A 24,833-nucleotide genomic window follows, 5' to 3' on the forward strand; every position below is an offset into this window, starting at 1 on the left:
GTGTGAGTGTAGAGCAGGGGGAAAAGAGAACAAAGATAGAATCCTAGGGATTACCTATCTTTAAGACAAAGGAGAAAACAGTTAAAAAAAAAAAAAGACCAAGAAATCAAGGTTATGGGAGAAGTATGAAAGGTACAATTCTGGGTAAAGCAAAGAAAAAAGAAGGGATTAAAAATATAAGGGGATGTAGGTTGTTGTTTGTCTTTCATTATCAAAGAGGACCATGGCTTGTAGTGAATTGGATTTACGTGAGAGAAGGGCTATGCAAAATCAGCAACCTCACCCTCTCCTCCACAATCATTTGGGTCCAGTGGCAAGATATACCACAGGGTGACTGGAGATGGCCCCAGATGTTTGAGGCAAGTGGGGTTGGGTGACTTGCCTAGGGTCATATAACTACTAAGTATCAATGGTCTGAGGTCAAATTTGAACTCAGGTCTTCTTGACTCCAAGGCCAGCGCTCTATCCACTGTGCCACCTAGCTGCCCCACAAGGGGATGATTAACAATGCTAAAAAGTGAGGAGAAGTCAAGGAATGAACCTTATAAGAAATGAACAAATTTCCTTTATGTAGCCAATTTATTCTCTACTATTTCTTATGACATAGAATGCAATAGTTTCATTTCTTTTTCTTTTTTTTTTTTTTTTTTTGCGGGGCAATGGGGGTTAAGTGACTTGCCCAGGATCACATAGCTAGTAAGTGTCAAGTGTCCGAGGCTGGATTTGAACTCAGGTACTCCTGAATCCAGGGCCGGTGCTTTATCCACTGTGCTATCTAGCCGCCCCGATAGTTTCATTTCTTAAGATATTAATTAGAAATTTTTAAGTACTTGTGTTCCATACTTGTAGGCTAAGTACAAATACAAAAGTGAAAATCTCTGTCCCTAAGAGCTTAGCTTCTAACGGGGAAGACAACATGAATATGTGTGTGTGTGTATATATACACATATATATACATGCATGTATATATACATATGTATATGCATGTTGTATATGTGTGTGTGTGCATGTGTATATATACACATGTATGTGTGTATTGCGCGCATATATACATATGCACATGTGGATATACATGATGTAAAAATGGATACAAGATAATGTTGGGAGGGAGTGGACTAACAGCTGGAGGGATCAAGAAAGCTTTGTATAGAATATGATGCTTGAGCTAAGTCTTGAAGGAAGAATTAATTCCAAGAGATGAAGATAAGAAGGGAATGTTTCCCAGTGCATGGAGGATAGTCAGTGCCAAGGCATGGAGAAAAGAAGAGAAGGCAGGGAAATCTATACCAAGAGAGGCTAGACAGATGTCCTTTGGCAAGAAAGTGAATATCATACATATACTTCCTGCCTGAATCGAAATCACAGAAGAATGAACTCCATCCTTCTGAAACAACTAATTACCTTCTCAGGCATTTTCACATCTGAAACATTTTTTTTTATTCAGAATTATATCTCCTCTTCCTCTGGTACATATTTCTTTCTTTTAGTGCAAAACATTTATTTGAATATGTCACATGTCCATTGTATCCAGGTAGGAAAAAATTATTCTGGCCTTTGCCTTCACACTATTCTCTAGGCAGAAGAGCATCAAACTTGTATAGTTTGGAAAGAAGTGCTTTTTTTTCCAAAGACTACATCTACTTCTATCCCTGTTATCCATGATGATCCAAGATCTATCCTAAAAATATTTTAATCTAACTTCTCTCAATATCTATTCTTTGAGTCAACCCTATTTATGAGATGACTGAGAGATGCTAGTGATATAGCATATAAGGATATTGACCTGACATTCAAGAGCCCTAATTTCTGGTCTCATCCCAGCAATTAATTCACTATGTGTCCTGGGAAAACTATTCCTTTTCTCTGAATATCAATTTCCTCCTCTGTAAAATGAACAGATGAGTCAAGATAATCTCTAAGGTTCTTCCAATTCTAACATTCTAACACTGGCAGGTAAATAGATTAAATGAGGACCTTATCTGTATTGTGCTAAACACTATGGAGAAATATTCACACACACACACACAGGAAAAGAAGGCATTCAATTAAACTTAACAAGCATTTCATAAGTGCAAAGATAAGGGAATAGACTAGAGGCGGGAAGTCCAGGAAGTATATTATTATAATAATCTAGATGATAAGCAGTCCAGGATCAAAAGAGAATAGTTGTCTATTATGTGGCAGGTATAAAGATATCATGACAAATAAAATAAGTTCCTTCCCCTCATTAAGCTTACCCTCTAATAGGAGAGATGAGACTCAAGCACAAATAGCTGTAGTATAAAATAGGTCATGATAAAAGTATATGGAAGGTGCCAACATATTTTTGTGGAAGGTTCAAGGAAGAGTCTGTTCTGATGGAGGGGGAAAGGATGAGGAGGGAAGGAGCACTGGAATTCACTCTTGTAGTAAAGGTTGTGTTCTAAAAGGAAAATTTGAGAGGCCCTGCCTTAAGGCGTTGAAGAAGGTTCCTATAGTGGAAAAGAATACACATGTTATACAGTGATACTGACTGAGGAGCCAAGACATAAGAAGACATCAGTTAGACCAGGAGAATGAAGGTTAATGTGCTGTTATGATGGGGCATAAATAAGTATAAATATGAACACTAACATTCAGAGTGATAAAATGGAAATTAACTAACAACTGAGGAGCAGGATTAAATAATCACGGCACAGTATAACACCAACAACAGCGTATTTGAAGGTTGAGGACCTGAGATAGGATCCTGGCTTATTAATTGTGCGGCTTCAGGAAAGTGACTTTCTCTCTCTGTAAAATAAGCCAGTTAGATTGAACTATCTCTGAAATCTCCCCCGTGACCCTTGGGCCAGTTGACCAATTCAACAACATTAAGTGACTTCTATGAACAAGGCAAAATTCAGGCAGCTAGGTATTGTGGTAAACAGAGGACTGGACCTGCAGTCAGAAAACTTGAGTTCCAATCCATCCTCAAAGACTGAATAGCTATGTGCCGCTGAGCGATCGACCTAACCTCTGTCTCAGTTTCCCCATCTCTAAAATGGGGGTAATAATAGCACCTATCTCCCAGTGTCGTTATAAAGATAATTTATTTTAAAAAAACATATTTGTAAAATGCTTATATAAATGCTAGCTGCTACTATTATCTTGTGTCTCTGATATAAAATGTTTATATCTCTGAATCTTAAAAAAGGACATTGTTCTGAAAAATCATCTTTAAACTATATGATACTTCTTGGAGACAGTCAGATATTGTCTTCCTCCCAAAATCATATTTGGATCTAGACACACCAACAGATCATTGTTCGTCCATCATTTTTTTTTAAATACCAGTGACATCAGGAGGGTGATGTCTTGCAAATAAATTGGATTTAAGTGAGGCAGAGCTGTTCAAAGCCATTAGTCTCACTCTCTTCTCAAAGTCATCAGAGTCCAGTGGCAAGACATAGGTCAGGATAAGTGATGATAGCCCTGGATGCAATGGGAAACCTTGGTCATTTTAAGCTGAGGCCTTTCTCGGGTTCCAGTTTTTGTCTCAGGCAATACCCATTTGGTAATTAAAGACTAGGTAAGAATTGAGGCAAAAGATGGTCCAGTTTGCTTTCACAAGAGAGTGAATCTGGGAGGGAAAGATCCTCAGAGTTTCCAGCCAGAACAAAAACTATTGCTAGTTACACTGACTCTGAGCCAGCAAAACCCACACAATGAGCAAGTGAGGCTTGGGCTGGGACCTGTTGTTGGCCAATCTGTGAGAATCAGAATGATTTGGGGTTCAAAGCATGGTCAAGTTAGCGCCATTTAGATCCCAATGGGCTTTTATCAAAGCCTCGTTTTCCAGAGCCAAGTTTCAAGAAATCATAAATGGAAACTACATGAGACAAAGAAGAATGAATGAATCTGATTAATAACTGGTGGTTAGAATTGTCCCAAAACTTTAGTCCTCCAACATCCTTTCTGAAATATCATCTTAACATATTTCCTTGCATGTGACAGTATTTTAAAATTGTTAAGTGAATAAAGAGATTTGTTCCAACAATATTTGTTGAGTTTCCTATGTGAAAGCCACTGAGGGGGTTCCGTATTCTTAGGGAAATTATAGTACAGTAGAAAAAAATTACAGTACAGTAGAAAAAAGATATACAAAAATTAATGTAGCACATATTACAATACAGAAGTGCTGTAGTGTAAAAAGGACTGGATTCCGAGTCAAAGGAACTGTATGCAAATCCTGTCCCCGACATTTTCTAGTTGTGTGACTATGCTAATCAGTCTCTGAGCCTCAAGATAAGATGGAGTTGATTATAATACTTGTAATACCTACCCTATGTTGTTGTTATAAGGAGAGGATTTTGCAAGTCTTTAAGTTCTATATTAGGAGAGAGCGGACAGAGAGCAGGCCCAAGAGTCAGGAAGACTCAAGATCAAATCTGTTCAAATTCTGGGCTAGTCTGATTTCTCAACATCCCTGACAACTTTCTTAAGACTCTAAGTTGCAGAACAGCTTCTGATTTGCATTGGTGAACAGAGTTTTCTCACCAGAAGTTCCCTACACTGATGAAACCATGATCCTGAACACACAAAAAACCACTATGTAAATAAATGTGAACTACTACAAGAAAGCTATAAGGTGCTAGGAGATCAATTGAGGGGGAGATAATTTCCATCTGGGGATATTAGGGAAGTTTTCATGGAAGAAATGTTACATAAATGAAGACAAAGTGGATTCTATTTACCACCATTAATAGGACATGAAATCTATGTTGTTTTTTTCCAGGAAGCAGCATGGTGCTATGGAAGGAACACTGGATTTGGAGTCAAAGGACCCGAGTTCAAATCCTGACTCTACCACTTACTACCTGTGTGACCCTGGCCAAATCACTTAAACTTGCTGAACCTTAGTTTCCTTAAATGTCAAATAAAATCGTTGGCCTAGATGGCCTCTAAGGTCCATCCCAGCTTAGAGATATGGTCCTATGAGTAAAGGTCTATCCAGCTGTGCTTCCCTGATCCCTCTTTGCATAACTGACTGCAATAAGGGGGATAGTCTGTGGCCATCATAAAAGATGATGAAACTAACATTGGAAGAGAGTGAAGATAGGGGCAGCTAGGTGGTGCAGTGGATAAAGCACCAGACCTGGATTCAGGAGGACCTGAGTTCAAATCTGGCCTCAGACACTTGACAGTTATTAGCTGTGTGACCTTGGACAAGTCACTTCACCCCCATTGCCCCGCAAAAAAGAGAGAGAGAGAGTACAACTAATTTTCATGCACAATGATTAAGCCCATGACCCTGGTCTTATCAGTCAATGTTCTACCCACCTGATACATTAGCAATATCCATAAACCCCTAGTCTGTAAGAAGGCAAAGAACACCCTGGAAAAGAGGAAGGGATAAGTCAACTGAGAGTTGAATTCATAGCTAGAATCTATACCAAAAAACCATTTGAATTTTTCCCACTAAATCAATTCTTTTGATAATATGTAGGTACTACCTTATGTATCCCATTGTGTTCTACTTTCCTAAGAAAGATGGCAAAATTTTTCTCTAATTCCAAAGAAGTTGTGAGTTTGTAAGCCAAATGTTTTCTAATAAGGAGCATTTTGGTTTTTGCAAATCTGAGCCTTCCTGATGCATTGGGCAATTTCATTATAAATCATAATTCCTTGGAATCTTATAATTTGTGGTTGGATCTGTTCCTGGCCTCATCCTCGGAGCCAAGGGTTGTACCTAGAATTAATTAATGCAAAATTGTTTAGAAGCCTTTAGGGTAAGACCATAACATTGCTATGTCCTCTAAAAAAAGCAAAATAAAGTCACTCACATCCTTGAGGGGTTCAACAAGCACATGATGCCATATATAGTACTGTATCTTTTCCATCTTTTTAATCTATAAAATAAAGGGCTTGCTCTAGAGCAGAGGTGCCAATCTCAAATCCAGCAGGCCCCAAACCCTGCCCAAACAGATTAAAATGTAATGGAGAAATGATTAATAAAATAAATAATACAATACAACATAGAGAATGTTAGTTTGTGGGTTTCTAGCTCAATATTCAGCCTGTAGGGATCCATTTTTATTTAAGTTTGACACATCACTACTCTAGACCCTCTCTAAAGTTTCTGGAAGCTCCAACCCTCTATGATTCACTTCAGAATCCTTACAAGTATGTCTGAATAATCCCAGGCTAAAAACAAAAGAAAACAAAAAAATCTATCTTAACTCTGTCACTAACTTCTATGCTAACTTGGGCAAAGCAGTCTACTTCTCTGGACTTCAATTTTTTTCTAGAAAGTTAAGAGATCAGACTGAATGATTTCTAAGATCCCAACTAGTTCTAAAAGTCTGATTCTATGAGTCTCCAAACCCTCCACCCCCACACATATAAACACAAACCACTCATGATCCTTGGATGACTTTAAGTTTACTCATGAAAAAGCTGTGTGTGTTTTATTTGCCGTGTATGTGGGTGACATGATTTTCTGTTTCATTAAAAAAGAAAAGCACTCAGTTCAGAGAAAGGAGAAAAAATAATTTGATCAGGGAAAAAATTCTACCTGCTCCTTCCTTTTTCCTCCTCTTAGTAAGAAAGTAAGTGATGTTTACTTTGGGGTTGTGGTTGGGAGAATGTCCCAGGCCTCTATTTTCAGGGAATTCTTTGCAAAGTTCCCTTTATTAGAAGAATATCCCTTTAATTTTTCTAAAAACAGTGAAACTATGGACTCATCTTGCCCCTTTTCCTGAAATTTTGGGCAAGCTTTATTCTTCCCCAGGCAAACGCTGAGCTACTGAGTAACTCATTCTTCTTTTTCCATTGCAGTATTCTCAAATGAGGGATGAAGTATTCAAATCAAACTTGGTCTGTGCATTTATCGTGCTTCTCTTTATCACCGCAATCCAAAGTTTGCTTCCTTCTTCAAGGTAAATACAGTGAGACTGAATTGTGATGAGAAATGTCATTCAGGCAACTTCAAGATCCTTAGCAGGTTGTTTTGCCAATTTTCTCTCATTTCCAGGGGATCTGAATTCAGAATAATTGGATCTAGAATTCATTCCAAAATGTTTGGCACTACTATAAGAGTCTGTTCTAATTATGTTACTCTGCATCCTTATTCTATTATACAGCTATTGCAAGTCTTTCTCCCCTTCTCAGAGAATAAAGAAAAAAATAGCATTTAAAATCTTGTGCCACCAATTATTTAAAACCGCATTAGACAAAACAGACAGTATCAGTGCCTCAGCACCATTTGTTTTGCTCATTATCTCTGAGAACATGATGTGGGCCATCATATTGTATAACATGATGTCTTCCTCAGGCAAACTAGTTTCTGTATTTCATGTTGAGGTATTTGCGGGCTGAACATATGAAACAATGCCTTAACATGAAGATACCTGGGACAGCTAGGTAGTGCAGTGGATAAAGCACTGTCCCTGGATTCAGGAGGACCTGAGTTCAAATCTGGACTCAGACACTTGACACTTACTAGCTGTGTGACTCTGGGCAAGTCACTTAACCCTCATTGCCCCACAAAAAAAAAAATGAAGATACCCAATGAAATAATCCAGTACGGGGAAGCTAGGTGGCACAGTGGATAGAGCACCGGCCCTGGAGTCAGGAGTACCTGAGTTCAAATCCAGCCTCAGACACTTAACACTTACTACCTGTGTGACCCTGGGCAAGTCACTTAACCCCAATTGCCTCACTAAAAAAACAAAACAAACAAAACAAACAAAAAAAAAACAGGCCAGCACACAAATCTGAATGGTGTGCCAATCCATAAAAACGTCCTTATGAATCTGCCCAACCTAAAGGACAGAGAGCTATGCATGACAAACAGAAGGGACTCACAATGGCACATAATTATTAGTTATTACTTTGTAGGATATAAAAGAGAATCAAAACGTGTCTTTGATGCTGGTGATCTGGTCTGGGATCCCAGTAAGATCCAGCCATTCATTAATGATGAACTCACAGGTGTGTTCCTTCCCCTTCCTTCCCCACCCCCCCATGGACAAGTTATTGAATGAGTGAAGCAAATTGAGAAAAATGGAGGTTAAATGCCTTGCCCAGGGTCATACAGCTAGCAAGCATGCGTATTAGTTAAGGTAATTGTCTGTAAAAGAGCATTTATTTTAAGTTAGTATTATTTGAAGAAGATTGACTGGATTGAAGAGGCCTGTGGTCATCATAGAATTCTACAATATGGGGAGGGGGGAGGAGCTAAAGGAAATGACCTGTACTTTGATCTGAAGGAGGGAGAAGAGTGGGAAGACAATGGCAGACCCTAAAAGCAGGTATCTCACTCATGCTTGGGAAACTCCTGAGAGAGATTGGCTATAAACCCTGAACCGAACAGTCTCCAGCTCGATTTGGTCTAGTACAGGTAGCTAAGTCCATAGAACTAGACCTAGAAGTGATCCCAGCAGTCACATGGTCCAGCTTCCTCATTTCACAGATAAGGAAACTGAGGCCTAAGAAGGTTTAGTGGCTTGCCCAAAGTCACAGCAGGTATTAGAGGTGATTCTTAAATATAGGGGCTCAAAATCTGGAGAGAATACTCTATGCATTATACCATGTTGACTTTCTTGGAATTTTCTAAGTCTTGTGTAGTCTTCCCATAGGGGAAGAGGGGAAGTCTTGGAGAATTAGCTTGAAAGCAGTAAGTGGGTAAGTGTACCCTTCTAGTAAGATATATATGCACAGTTTTTCTTGGCTTGTCTAGTGGTGATAATCTTCTACTTCGGAGATTTAGACTATAATCTTATGGCTATCCACAAAGCTAAAGTATGGTGTCCAAACTGATAAAGCTATTATGGTTTTAATGCTTCTTATTCCTTCTTAAAAATGGGGTATCATGGATTAGAATAGACTTTATCAGATTTTATTTCCTATTTGATCAATATAAATTTTGTTTGTTTGTTTTGTTTTTTGTTTTGTCTTTGTTTTTGTTTTTTGCGGGGCAATAGGGGTTAAGTGACTTGCCCAGGGTCACACAGCTAGTAAATGTCAAGTGTCTGAGGCCAGATTTGAACTCAGGTACTCCTGAATCCAGGGCCAATGCTTTATCCACTGTGCCACCTAGCCACCCTCTAAATTTTTTTAAAGCCTAAATACTAGTCACAAAATATTCCATAGTGTAAACTGGTAGGAGACATATTTTTCTACTATGTGCTTCTGCACATAGTGAGCATTTGAAAAATGCTCGTTGAGGGGCGGCTAGGTGATGCAGTGGATAAAGCTCCAGCCCTGGATTCAGGAGGATCTGAGTTCAAATCTGGCCTTAGACACTTGACACTTATTAGCTGTGTGACCCTGGGCAAGTCACTTAAACCCCATTGCCCCGCCAAAAAAAAAAAAAAATTGCTTGTTGAGTTGCTGAATTGAGTGTAACTTTGTTACCCTGTCTTTGATCCTCAAAATGTCTTAAGGTCCTCATATATTTCTGGCTCTCCCTCATTCTAGGCCCTACAGTTCTTATATAGGCGAAAAACACCTCAGATGATATAAAAGTATAGCATCATAATAACTGATTATTATATATTGAATGCCTACAGGTGACAGGTACTATGCCATGGTGCTTATTAAGTAGTCACTATTTTTTTAATTTCAATTTTTATGTAATTAGTCTTTTTTCTAATTGCACATAAAGAATTTTCAACATTAATTTTTAATTTGGGGGTTTCAAATTTTTCTCTCTCCCTACTTCCTCCCACCCCAAATATGGCAAGTAATCTGATATAGGTTATACATGTAAGTCACAAAATTTTAGCAACCATTTTTTTATCACCAGTACTGGCAAATTTTGATAGATTTGGGTTGAATTTTCAATGGGATTCAATTCCATTTAACTGAAAAAACATATACTAAGCATCTTCTAAGTGCATGTGTGGGGTACGAAATTGTCCAATCTGCAAATTAAAAAAACAAGCCAATAGCACTTTATTAAAGGGCCGTGGCCCCCTCTAATTAAGTAGACCTTAAATCTTCCTCATGATCTGAGATGCCTGATATCCCAAGGGCCTTACTTTTATTGGGCTTGATACCCAGACACTCAGAAGAGTCTTATGGATTGATGGATCTTGATTTTGAGCCTCTAAGAGGACCAGAAATGATGCATCAGCATGGGTGGTCCCAGAATGGGCAAGGCAAGGGTCATCTCCACTGGGTAAGTGGTCATAAGATGGGCCCCTCCATAAGATTGGGCATGAGAGGGTGGTCTGGAGGTACAAAAATAAGGGGAGACTTTCTATATAACATCCAACTCACACTGGGTTTAGTCATCAGCATTCTTGTGGTTAGGCAAGTAAACTTTATAACTAGTAAATCAGAGCTTTGGAGCCTAATATATAGAACTTATATTCACTACCCCTACGGAATCACATCAAACTGATTAAAAATTATTTTAGGGGCAGCTAGGTGGCACAGTGGATAGAGCACCAGCCCTGGATTCAGGAGGACTTGAGTTCAAATCTGACCTCAGACACTTAACAATTACTAGCTGTGTGACCCTGGGCAAGTCACTTAACCCCAGCTGCCTCACCAAAAAAAAATCATTTTAATAAAAGAGGCCTCTAATTAATCACTTATCAAACACATTGCTAGGGAGGAAAAGATAGAGGAAATAGAAAGGAAATTTTTCCAGTCCTCAAAGGGTACTTGTATTCTACTGGATACAACATACATACACTTAATTTGAGGAGGAAGTGGGGCAAGGCTATAAAAGACTTCCATAGTAGAGAAGCATAAACTGATATTTCATAGAATCACATTGAGAGGTGGAAAAGATGTCCAGTAGCGATCTAGTCTCACCCATGAGAGAGAGAGGAAGAGGAAGGAAGGAAGGAAGGAAGGAAGGAAGGAAGGAAGGAAGGAAGGAAGGAAGGAAGGAAGGAAGGAAGGAAGGAAGGAAGGAAGGAAGGAAGGAAGGAAGGAAGGAAGGAAAGGAGGAAGGAAGGAAAGGAGGGAGGAAGGAAGGGAGGGAGGGAGGGAGGGAGGGAGGAAGGAAGGAAGGAAGGAAGGAAGGAAGGAAGGAAGGAAGGAAGGAAGGAAGGAAGGAAGGAAGGAAGGAAGGAAGGAAGGAAGGAAGGAAGGAAGGAAGGAAGGAAGGAAGGAAGGAAGGAAGGAGGAAGGGAGAATCCTGACTCTAAGATACTGGACAGGAAATCTCAATTCTACTTAAAGACCTCCAAAACGGAGGAGACTCGAGGGAACTCATTCCTTTTCTAGGCAGCCCTAATTGAAAGAAGTTTTTCCTGACATCAAGCCTCATTTCCTTCTTATTACTCCCAGTTTTACCCTGGTCCCAGCCAAATAAAATGTCTAATCCCTCCTTCACGTCAAGTCCTGAAGATATGTATCACGTCTCAGTCTAACTGAACACAGCTTCTTCACCTGAGTGCCATTCACCATTTTGGTTGACCCCTCTGGACGCTAATTATTTTGTCCATATCCCTTTTAACTCTCAGTGCCAAGAATCTGAACACAATATTCCAGTTGAGGTCTGAAAAGGGCAGAGCACAGTAGAGCTATCACCTGCCTATTTCTAGAAGCTGTGCTTTCTATAGTAAATCTTTACCCTCTGGTTCTCAGACCTCTCATCTTTACCTCAGAGTTGACCCAAATGATTTCTAAAGTCCCTTCTAACTCTAGAACTATGATACTCTGATCCTACAAATATCACTATCCATGGCAAGCAGTCATTTCTGCTGGTTCTTTCAGTACCCATCTGGGCTAGGTGTCTTGACTTCATCAAGGGCAATTTGGTGCTGTCTTTATCAGAGGTGTCAAACTCACTACCATAGTAAAACTCTTTAGTGAAGCCAACCAGATTAAATGTAATTGAGAAATGTTCAACAAAATAAATAAAAAATAAAATACAACATAGATAATGTTAATTTGGGGTTTTCCATATCTATGTGAAGCCTGTAGGAATCTGGCTCTGAGTTTGGCACAATTGCTATCTTCTTATCTCTTTACTTCTCCTGGATAAGAGCCCCCTGTTAATCATTTTTTTTTCCATCATCTCCAGTGCAAAAGACATTCTTGGCACAAAAACAAACACAAAAGAAGAATAAAACATCTCTGCCCTCTCTCTCATCAATTATCATTGCCCAATTCATCCAGTCGATTCTTTGATCCTCCTTTTTCTAGCTTTTACTTCTGTCCACTGCCTCCCTCAATCTGCCCTCCCTTTTATCAGCTGCCTTTCTTTTTCTTGCCCCCTTTTCCCCCACTTGAGCCCTCCCTTCTATCAATACCACCCCTTTTCCCCTTCCCCTTTTGTTTCCTTACAGAGTAAGCTAAGTTTCTTTATACAAATGAAATTGTATTTTATTCCCTCTCTGAACCAAGTCTTATGAGAGTAAGGTTGCAACAATGCCCACCCCTCCCTTCTTTCCCTCTGTTGTAATGGGTTCTTTTTGTGCCTCTTCCTATGATATAATTCACCCCATTCCACCTCTCCCTTCCTCTCTTCCCCCTAGTCTTCTTTTATTCTGCCCCTTAAGTTTCTTTATATCATCAAGTCAAAGTTGATTTCATAACAATACCTTTACAGAGATAAAGATCTCAAGAGTTAAAAGTATTATCCTCCCTCATATGGACTCGAGCAGTTTAACATCATCAAACAACGCTTTTCTCCCCCTTGTTTACCTCTTTATATTTCTCTAGAGTCTTGTATTTGGAGATCAAATTTTCTGTTCATTTCTGGTCTTTTTCTCAGGAAACCTTGGAAGTCCTCTAGTTCAATGAATGTCCATCTTTTCCTTTGAAAGAGAATGAAAAGTTTTGCTGGGTAGTTGATCCTGGGTTGTAATCCAAGCTCCTTTGCCTTCCTGTATATCATATTCCAAGCCCTGTGATCCTTTAATGTTGAAGCTGCCAGGTCCTGTGCAATCCTGACTGTGGCTCCATGGTATTTAAATGGTTGCTTTCTGGCTGCTTAGAGTATTTTCTCCTTCACCTAACAATTCTGGAGTTTGGCTACAATATTCCTTGAAGTGTTCCTTTTGGGGTCTCTTTCAGGAGGTGTTCAATGGATTCTTTCAATGTTGATTTTACCCTCTGATTCTACAATTTGAGGGCAGTTCTCCAAAATAATTTCCTGGATTATGGTGTCTAGACTCTTTTCTTGATCATGGCTTTCAGGTAGTCCAGTAATTCTCAGATTATCTCTCCTGGACCTATTTTCCAGGTCAGTTGTTTTTCCAATGAGGTATTTCACATTTTCTTCTATTTTTTCAGTCTTTTGATTCTGCTCGTCAGATTCTTGTTGTCTTATGGAGTTATCTGCTTCCATCTGCTCAATTTTAATTTTTAAGGCCTTATTTTTCACAGTAAGCTTTTGCATTTCTGTTTCTGTTTGGCTAATTTTTTCTCTCATTTGGCCAATTGTATTTTTTAAGGAATTGTTTTCCTCAGTCATTTTTTGTGCTTTTTGCAGTGTAACTCTCATTTCTCTTATTTCTTTTTCCATTTTTTCTTCTACCTCTCTTATTTGGTTTTTAAAAGTCTTTTTGAGCCCTTCAAAGAAGGCTTTTTGGTCTTGAGACAAGATCATCTTCCCTCTTGAGTCTTCACTTGTGGGCATTTTGACCAACTCATCTGCATTTGAGTTTTGTTCTTCCCTTTCACCATAGAAGTTCTCATTGGTAAGGGTCATTTTTTGTTTCTTGATCATGTTGTAAGCTATTTTTAAACTTACCAAGTTGAAGTCTGCTCTTGGGGCACAGGGTTCACGGTTGCAAGCTTCTTACTGCTCTCAGCTGCCGCACTCTCAGCTGTGTTGAGTTGCAACAGTGTTGAGCTGCCCATTGAGCTGACCTATGCTAAGAGAGCTGCCCACTATGCTAAGAGAGCTGCCCACCATGCTGAGCTTTGCTGAGGTGAGCTGCCAGCTGGGATGAATAGTGCTGAGCCACCCTCCCCTTTTACCCAGGTGAGACAGACCTTTTCTGAAGTCTTCTAAATTACCTCACATAGCAGGATTTTGTCTCTCTTTTTGTAGGTTCTGTAGTTCCAGAATATGTTTAGAGGCTTGATTTAATGTTGTTTTTGAGGGAAATATGGGAAAGCTCAGGAAAGTTCCTAGCTTCTCTCCGCCATCTTGGTTCTGCCCCATACTACCCAAGATAGTTTTTAAAAAAGATCCCTTTTTGTTGTTCATAACTTCCCTTGGCAGTATTTACCAAAGTTCCTGGCACATAGGCTCTTAATAAATCTTTAATGATTTATTGACAGCCTCAGCTTATTTTGAGTTGTAACATTCCTGACGATAGTTTTACAGAACTATGTCATGCTCTTATAGTTGTCCTGTTAATTTTCTTTTTATGGTCTAAATTGGATGGCACTGTACATCCATAGCAGTCAATTCAGACAAATCCCATTCCCTCAAACTTCCTCACCCCACCCCATTGAGATTGTTTCCCTTTATATCTTCAAAGATTTCCTTCTTGATAATATCCCAAACCTCCTGGTTTGACTTCCTTTGTAGCATTTTAGCCATTAGGAGCTTACCTGCCTTTCCTCTGAACCCTTTTAAATCTAATTTCCCCAAATTCAGGTTGCATGATAGATCATTCCCCCATTTCATCTCCTTTTCCATCACAGATTCTAGGAGGGAATTGTCATTTCTTACTGGGTTTCCTATCACTTCTTCTCCAGGGATTGTTTAAGTGAGAATCAAATCCAAAATAGAATCTCCCCTTATCGTTCCTTCATCTTTTTTATTTATTTTTGTTTTTGTTTTTGTTTGTTCAGTGTTTTATTATTTTCTAAGTACATATAAGGATAGTTTTCAACATTTGTTTTCATAGGATTTTCAGTTCCAAATTCTTCTCCCACCCTCCCTTCCCTCCTTCCTTCCCAGGACAGAAAGCAATCCAATATAGGTTATATATGTTCCTTCATCTTTTGAAGAACAAATTATTACCAAGTCAATTTCAGAAGCTAACAGGTTCCATTTTCCATCAGCAGCTCTGCTTGGTTTTGACTCCATGCAACATCATGCCTTCCCCAGCATAAGCTCATCACCTGAAACCTTATCACCATGCAGATTGAAGCAGCTTTTAATACTCATCATCTCAACTCCTCCCATTACCTCTCCCCTCTGATTGGAGAGCTGGAGGAATGGCCAATAAACCCCTTTCAGAGCCTTCCTTTATAGAAGATTCAGAATTTTCCAGGTAACTCTCCATTTTCCATCAGTAGCTCTGTTTGACTTCAGCTTCACAGAACATCATTGAACCAGAGCCTGGTACTCCCTGGTAGGTGATTCCCCAACCTCCTTACTTTTCAACTTCCTTTCTGTTGTCTTCTTCCACTAGACTGTAAGCTCCTTGAGGTCAAGGACTGCTTTATTTTCTTAGTTATATCCCTAGTGCTTAGTATATAGCACATAGTAGGCACTTAAAATATGTATTAAATTGGATTGAATTGAACTAAAAGTCAGCTACTCTGAGATGCAGAGAGAAAGAAAGAGGGTGGGAGAGGGGAGAGAGGGAGAGAGAGACAGGGAGAGACAGAGATGGAGAGACAAAGAGACATTCCAGAAGATTTCTGCCTAATTGAATTCCCCAACATTATTATATCATAATTCTATGTTAGCCATGTAATCTATTTCCTAAGCCCCTCAACTATTTCCTTATTATGTCCAGCTGGTCTCCAAACACAAAATCGTTTTTTTCTTTTTCCTTACACTAACCTTCACTTAAAAACTCTGTCATACTTACCCCATAGGTTTCCTTTATTTCCTCACATAAGATTATCTGCAATTCTACTTCCCCCTTTACCTATTCTTTTACTTTTGGGTGGGGGGGGGAGGGCAATGAGGGCTAAGTGACTTGCCCAGGGTCACACAGCTAGTAAGTGTCAAGTGTCTGAGTTCAGATTTGAACTCAGGTCCTCCTGAATCCAGGGCTGGTGCTTTATCCACTGTGCCACCTAGCTGCCCCTATTCTGTTACTTTCGAATGAAGTAGAAGAATTCATAATAATAGCACTAAAGGTTTACAAAATGCTTTGCATATATTGTTTCCTTTGGTCCTCAAACAATCCTGTGAAGTAAGTACTATTATTATCATTTTATAGATGAGAAACTGAGACTGATAAAGGTTAAGTGATTTGCCCAGCAGAATTCAAACTTAGTTCATTCTGACTCCAGGCCCAGTGCTCTATCCACTGAGTCACTAAACTATATACCAGTCTAGAATCATAGTCCAGTCATAAGTTTCATCCCATCAAATTTCAGTGATATTTATGAAATCAAATTTGCCTCCTTGCATTAGGACTTCTAGATCCTCTTCTTTGTTGCCTAAAATGTGGGTATTTGTGTGTAAACATATTATTCCATAAGTGTTAATATTACCGGCTCCTTTCTTAAAGTTTGTCTCATGAATTTGTAGATGTCTCTAATGTCATTCCTCTTTGTAGTTACTATACATTTGCACATACATGTATCTGATGCATATACAGTTATCTCTTCCACATTGTGACTTTCCCCATCATAGTTTCAATGTATCTTTTGTTATCATAAGAAATTAAATGGGAATTTTGAGGGGAGTTCTGTAGATGAAGGGAACACATGTAGGCTAGAAGACAGCACAGAAAAAAGAAAGTCAGAAATGCATAAAATATATTTATGGTATTATATAAAATCCACCCAAATTTTATAATAAGGCACAACAAACATCTCATAAAAGAAAAAGAAAAAATTCAGATTTTTTTTCCTCTGGCCCAAAGGGAGGGCCAAAAAATTTTACACAGATTTTCCACATCATGGAGGCACCACTAACCCCCATGATGTGGAAGGGATAACTATATACATAAAGATATAGATATAATATAGATATATACATATATGCCTATATATGTTTGTATGTACTATATATTATATGTTTAAACACAAACCACTCATGATCCTTGGGTGACTTTTAAGTTTATTCATGAAAAATCTGTTGTTTTATTTACTGTGTATGTCTGTGACATGATTTTCTGTTTCATTAAAAAAGAAAAGCATTCAGTTCAGAGAAAGGAGAAAAATAATTTGATCAGGGAAAAAATTCTGCCTGCTCCTTCCTCTTTCTGTAATGTCTTGGATACATGGTCCAAGAAGGCAAACAGACCTCCATGTTGTTATCATCAGGTCAAAAAGTATGTTCAGTTCCTTAGATCAGAGAATTACATTCTATTCTTGATACTATAGTTATATCTGTTCTGTCTATAGTTATGTGTGAACATATCTATTGTTTTGAAGATACTAATATGCATGTCTCATAATATGTTTTCAGTATCTATCACAGGGATTTGTGCATAATGGGGACTCAGCAAATGTCTGCTAAATTGAATTGAATTAAATCAAATATTTAAAATTAATTCATTCAGCCTGCTTCATTTTTTTAGATCTAGTCAATCACTGTGACTTTCTGTTATGCAATGCCCCCAAACCACACGTACATTCAAATGATTTAACTTTTCTTGTTTTCATCTTTTCCAAATACAACCATATGCCAAGTATGGCTTACTTGCCATCTTTGCCAAATACATATACTCTTCCATTTCCTTCTTCAACCATTGATTGGTTGGAGAGATGTTCATCTTGGAAAGGCTGAAAATGCTCCCATACTTTTGTTTCATACAAAATCTAAAATGAAGAAAAGCAGAAGCTGAAATAGTACCATACAGTCCACATACTGTGAGATCCATGTGTTGTGGGTACATTTGCCACAGACACAATTAACTCTTCCTTTTCATGGTCACTGGTTTCCTATCTAACTCATTGTGTTTCTGACATATTCAGTGTGTCTAAACATATGGTAGGGGTCTTTTATGTACATTGTTTTCTCCAGACAGATGTTTAACATCATGCTTCAACATTTCTAACTCATTCAAATCTTGGGGGTCTGGGGAGAAGGGGAAATTGATCTAGCCAAGTAAAGAAAAAACAACCTCCCTGAATATTTTACTTTTCCTCTCACCCTCCTTTAGATACCATCAGCAAAAGGTTGAATTGAGTCAAGCAAATGTTTCCAAATGATGGATTATGATAATAAGCAGTAATAAAATAGGAATCCTTTGCATTTTAAGTGATTTACAATTTCAAAAGACTTTCATGTTCATTTTCTCATTTGTCCAAATCTCAAAAGAGCCTTATGAAGCCAATAGGGTAAGGATTATTTTTTCAGAATAGAAACGGAGGTCCAGAAAAAGTGAATTGAGTTGTTTGCTCAAAGACAAATGGCTCTTAAGTGGTTCAGACACAATTGAAGCATTGATTTAGAGCCAAATGGCTCCTTAGAGATCATATAGCCTATGTAGAACCCAAATTGTCTGACATTGTAGAGGACCCCTCAGGAATTCTCCTAGTATTAAAGATCACAAGATTTTAGAGTTGGAATGGACATCATTGGCCATCAAACTAATCCCAAAACTCCTACAACATATATTTCAAGTAACCATGTAACCCTTTCTTTACTGAGGGGAAATTTACTCCTCCCCCACACACAGACATCCACACATCCTCTTCCCAAGGCACCCTCTTTCACTTTAGGATAGTTTTAATGATCAGGCAGTTTCTTTTTCACATCAACTTTAAATTTGCTTCTTTGTCATTTCCACCTCAGTGCTCAAAGTTCTGCCCTCTGGAGCCAAGTAGAACAAGTGAATGCTTCTCCGTGACAGCTATCATGTCTTCCCTAAGTCTCCTCTTCTCCAGGCTAAATGTACTCAGTTCTTTCAGCTGATCCATGTAAGATAGGAATTCTTACCCTTCCCTCTCCACATTCCCAGACTTCTCATCTTCAGGCTAAACACAGTTCATTCAACTGATTCTAATATGTCATGAACTCAAGGTCCTTCACGATCTAGGTTACTTTCTTCTGCCTGCTCTCCAGTTTATCAGTAGTTTTCCTAAAATGGGGCACCCAGCACTGAGCATATTACTGAAGATGTGCTTTGACCAGGGCAGACTATAGCAGGAATAGCCCTTCCTTTTCCTTGGACACTATGCATTTCTTAAGACAGCTCAAGATTAGATTAACTTTCTTGTCTGTCATATAATATTCTTTAATCTAATTGAGATTAAAGTCTCCTAATTCCTTCAGCTATTTAAAAATGTTTTTGTTTAAAAATCTAATTGCTGTGTCATGTTTTTTTAATAACATATACATTTACAGATTACTCACTAGAGAGGTCTCTAGTGAAAAAGTAAAAGTAAAATTAATAAGATAGTGATTACATCTGAAAGTGTACATAATATTTCACATCTATGGCATTCCCCATCCCACATACTTCTCTATTTTAAAAAATTTCACAGAAAACTATTTTTCTCCTTCCAACTATCTGTCACTTTGGGTGGGGGAGAAAAGAAAAATAAATGTCTTGTACCTTGTAGGCATAGTTAAGCAAAACAAATTCCTTCAATGAAAATAGAAAAGTAGAGGAGTAGATCAGACAGACAGACAGATAGATACATAAATACATAGATAGATGATAGAAGATAGGTAGATAGAAGATAGATAGATAAACAGACAGATAGATGAGAGAGAGATATCAAACAAGCATTCTATACTCTAAATCTCATTCGTTCTTCTGGATAATGGTCATCATGCTGATAGTTGTTTTGTTGGTATTTTTTACAACTTTCAAAGTTGCTTGTTTTTACGATGTTGCTACTGTATAAATGATTCTGGTTCTGCTCACTTCACTCTTCATCATCTTATAGGCATCTTCAAAATTGTTCATTCTTATAATATTGGGTTTAAATTATGTTAGTTCTGCTCACTTCATTCTGAATGTAAGTTTTTTCATGTATTTTTATTTTTTAAAAATCTTTTCCCCCAATTGCATTACAACTATTTTTAAACATTTTTTTAAGTTTTGAGTTCCAAATTATATTTCTCCCTTTCAAGTCTCTTCCTTGAGACACTAAGTAATCTGATATAAGTTATACCTGTGCCACCATTTTATGTCTTTTTTAAGTCATCCTTTTTCTCATTTCTTACAGTTCAATCATTCTCCATCACATTCATATACCACAACTTATTTAGCCATTCTTCAATTGTGGTGCAAAAAAACCCTTCAGCTATTTTCCAGGGAAACTGGTTCTAAATATGTTTCTCCTACTGGGGCTTATGAAGTCAATTTTTTAACCTGCTTTCATTTATATTTATCCCCATGGAATTTCATTTTATTCCATTTAAACCAATGTTTTTTAAAAATTTTTTCGGATCGTCACTTATCCATGATAACCATCTCTCCCAGATTTGTATCATTTGCAAATATGAAAAATGACATCAACACTTTAATTAAGTCATTATTAATTTGGTTTTGGATTTTGGGGGCTTTGGGGGGGGCAATGAGGGTTAAGTGACTTGCCCAGGGTCACACAGTATTAATTTTCTTTTAATCCCAGGACCAAATACAAATTTACAGTTCAGTCTATTGGATATTTCCCTCCTAGTTTCTAATTAACTACTCTTGGGCTCTTAGTATGGCAATTTTCAATCTATTTCATCTTACTGTCCTTCTCCTCTAGCTCAGAGGTGTCGACACAAACCCTCTGGGTTGCTGCAGGCTACAATCCTCCCAAGTGAAACTCAAATCTGATTAAGATCTTGTTGGGAAATATTTAACAAAATAAATAAAAACACAATAAAATAAGGATAATATGACATTTTAAAACAAAGTCACTATGCAGTCTGTGGGGATTTTTATGTATAGATTGGTAGTCCCCATTTCTAGTTGAGGTTGACACCCCTAATCCAGCCATAGTCTCTCTATATTTTCCACAATAATAGCATGATAGGCTTTATCAAATGGTTTGCTAAAATATAGGTAAACTATATAACCTTCCATTGGTCTGCCAATACATAGAATTCATCTAAGTTAGGAAAACTGAAGTAATCGAGAAGAGCTAGGTATTCTGTTACTGGTCTCTTGTTTATATTGGATATCAAATGTCTTTATTGTTTTTGTTTTGCCTTTTCCAATTTAAAAAATCATCAGAACTATCAGGCATAGATTTTAAACAGAAGCAAAATAGGAACAAACAGCCAGCTCTTCAGTCATCAAGTATCATCTAATTTATCTCATTTACACTGATCAATCATCCTATCCCTTCTTTGATCTTTCTCTTCCACATATATAATATACATACATATATATGTGTGTGCATGTATATATGCATATACACATACATTTCTGGACTGATCTGTAGTCTCATTAATGTAGGGATCTCCCAGGTAGGAACTCCCTCTACCATGAAGATTAGCACCTTCTCTGCAATTTACAGCTTTCTGAAGTTTCTTCAATGTAGCTAAAACAACAACCAAACATTTTTTGTCCTTGCTTTCATCATGAGACTCAATTTATTGTTTTGCCACTCCTGACATCATTCAAACAGTAACATATAGTGCTTTTTTACATTCTCTTTTTTTTTCTTTTATCTCTTTGTGCACCTCTTCCAAAAGAAAATGTGGGTTGGTGAGCTCCCTTTGCATCTACATTTGTCTCTTCAGACTACCCTTGTTTTTATTTCTTATTGGAATTTTCTGTCTTTATATCTTCAGAATTTCATTCTTGAATACTTCTTATCTTCCCTGTTTTGGTTACCTTTATAAAATTTTCATCTATGGAATAATTTCTGCTATACTATAATGCCCCTCATTGAAGGCTTGCTCTGTGTCTGATACTGTAGTTGGCATTATGGAGGAAGCAAAGGAGAAAAAAATGCATAAAACCAACTCTTTGCCCTTTCAAATCCAGTAGGAAAGATAAGATTAATGTGCTCTAATGGATCTATAATCTCATCAATATGTAACTCTTTTCCAATGACATGGAAAACAACCTATTTATTCTTCTTCATACAGTGCAACACTAAAACAAATCAGACTATGATAAGAAAGGAGGTATAGTCAAGTACAAAAATTTGTGCCACGATTGAATTTTACAAATATATTAAGCACCTAGTATGTGCAAGGACCCTTGTGAAGTATTAATAACAAAATTATTAAAAAGCAAAATACTTTTCCTCAAGGGGTTTAAAATCTAATAAGAGATTACTAGCTGTGAGCCTTGGGCAAGTCACTTAACCCCAGTTGCCTCACCAAAAAAAAAAAAATCTAATAAGAGAAATACAGAATATACACAAAGTAATATGTAGAACATAAAGTGTCAAGGAGAGATAGAAGTAAAGTGATCTACGAACACTTCATAGGGAAGCTACATTACTTTCTGAAGGTATCAGAGAACATTTGGTGTGGGGTAATCTATCACAAAATATGGACTAGGCCACTGAAAATGGAAAAGGGAAGTGATAACTTTCCTTCTAGTTAGTGGGAGAATAATTACTAGGTTGCTTCTGAAATAATAAAATACTTATTTTTTTTAAGATAAAAACATAGTTTTGTAGTAAAAAATAATAACAAATGAGCAAGTTTTGATACTAAATTTGATGATGTGATTTCTGAAGTAGAGTAAATAAACTTTGAAAAAATCAGACAATAAGAAAATCAACGTAGGAGAGCACAACATTTTCGTAATTTTCAAAACAAGAATGTCAGTGGAGTTTCTAGATTACAATCTGGCAGAACTTTTGGATATATTATTATAGGGTGGATCATAAACATGAGGAAAAGAAAGCAGCAGTCATAGAGTCAGCATGGCTTCATCAAACAGGTCATGCCAGACTAATTTTATTTCATTTGTTCAATATGCTATTAAAATGACGGGAAAAGGGGAAGCTATGTAGCACAGTGGATAAAGCACTGGCCCTGGATTCGGGAGGAGATGAGTTCAAATCCAGCCTCAGACACTTGACACTTACTAGCTGTGTGACCCTGGGAAAGTCACTTAACCCTCATTGCCCAGCCAAAAAAAAAAATTATGGGAAAAGGGAATAGTCTAGATATCATTTATCTAGATTTTGACAAAGCATTAAAGTCTATCATGTAATCCTTGTGAAAAAGATAAAAACATGTAGGCTTGCCCTGCTGGCAACATAGTGACTTACAAAAATATATTAACATTACCTTTTACGTTGTATTTTTATTGATTTTATTAATATGTCTAAATTACATTTTAATTTGGTTCCAGAGACACTCAGAAATATACAGGAGTGTTGCTAGAGGCATGCTTCACACCTCTTGGCTAGATAATGATAATATTAAGTGAATTTAGAATTGGTTGAGTGGCTGCCCAAAAGTATGCATTCATTCTTTAATGTCACTTGCTGGGGAAATCTTTCGAGTGAGAATATTTTCTGGACCTTTTGCTAGTCTATATTTTATGAATTACTTTTTTAAAAAGATATGGATGAAATAGGAGAAATAGCTAATGAGCACGTGAGTGTCAAGACCCCCAAATAGCTTAACAGGCTAGAACATTGTGACAGATCCAGTGAGATTTACTCTAATAGGGATCAATATAAATATAAAGAGGATTCTGTTTCTGATTTGGAAGGGACTTGTTGTCTTCTAAGTGTTCTTCCAACTCCTATTTTGTGATTCATTGCGTAATAAGCAGTATCAACCTCTTGGAACTTACAGTGTACTAGGGACAATAAGACATGTAAGTAACTATAACATAAGCCAAAATGTGAAGTTCCACATGAGAAATACAAATACAATGCTACCTTTCCAGATCTCCCACCCCATTCTACCCCATCCCGGCATTGCTAATGCCCTTTCTGACTTCAGTATTACTTAGTATTAACCTTTCTATGTCCATATTTCACCTCTGTGGAATGCAACCTCCCAAAGAATAAGGACTATTTTTGTGTCTTTATATCCCCACATCTTGCACACAGTAGGCACTTAATAATTCTTATAAAATCAATGAATGAATACATGAGTTGACATCTAAGTCCATTTAAATCAGAAATGGGAGAAGGGCGTTCCAGGCTTGGAGAGCAATTTGAAGCCTGAAAGTTAGGATGTGTTTGAGCGAGGTGAGTAGTCTCAGTTTGTAGGGGGTACATGGTACATTAAAGCAATAGTGTTTGATAAGACTAGAAAATTGGACTAGAGCCGTAAGATTTTGGTGTGTCAAGAAAAGAAGTACCAGCTTTTAAATTCTCATTTCTACCAAAAAAAAAGAACTTTTAGACTCATTTAATAAGAGTGATGATCAAGGGATCATTGATATGGAAGTAGAAGGGCATTGGGAGGATAGTTTTACTCATGTTAAAAATGACACGTGGTAAACTTTGAATTATACTTATTGACAACTTATATTCCTAAAATGTAGTGCCTAGAACTGGACACAATAATCTAGATGTGGTATGATCATGGCAGAGTAGGGAGGGACTACAACTTCCTCAGTCCAGAACTGTAACCATGAGGTTCAAATGCCCTGGTATGCACTGCTGGAATGTAGACCAGATTCTTAGAGGGGAAAACAAAAAGAACAACATCTCTTCCTTACTACACCCTGCTGTAAGTGACTCTCATGAAAGCCACCCATGGTATAAGGATGGTTGGGGTTTGGTGGTACCTGAGGCCTTCTCTCACCCCATGTGAGTGCCTTCTGTCCCTTCCCTGGCCTTGCCTTCTCATAAGGACAGTACCCTCCTCCAGAGTGGTACTCTGCTTCCACTTGTGGAAGGGAGTGCTACTCCCTTCCACTTGTCCGAAGCACCAGAATTACAAGTTAAAATGTGACTATGACTCACTTAATGCAATTTTAAAATGAATGATCTCTGTTTATCACTGCCAGTCAATCAACAAGCATTTATTAAGTTCATATTATGGATCAGGTACTATGATTAACATTGGTGATGCAAAGGCAAAAATGGAACAGAGTAGGGTTTAGTAATGACATGGAAGAGTAAATTTGCCCCTTCTTTACCCCAAGAGTACAGCT

General features: G+C 37.7%; 1 protein-coding gene across 2 annotated transcripts in view; it reads left to right on the top strand.

Moving 5' to 3' along the window:
* Positions 1-24,833, top strand: part of ADCY8 (adenylate cyclase 8) — a 373,977-nt gene that overhangs the window by 251,470 nt on the left and 97,674 nt on the right. For both annotated transcript variants that reach the window (XM_043978000.1, XM_043978001.1), the window contains one exon: positions 6,799-6,899. In XM_043978000.1, coding sequence (XP_043833935.1) covers positions 6,799-6,899 — 101 coding nt within the window. The remainder of the gene's footprint in view (positions 1-6,798; positions 6,900-24,833) is intronic.

This window comes from Dromiciops gliroides, chromosome 1 (assembly GCF_019393635.1).
Source record: "Dromiciops gliroides isolate mDroGli1 chromosome 1, mDroGli1.pri, whole genome shotgun sequence".
NCBI classification, from domain to species: Eukaryota; Metazoa; Chordata; class Mammalia; order Microbiotheria; family Microbiotheriidae; genus Dromiciops; species Dromiciops gliroides.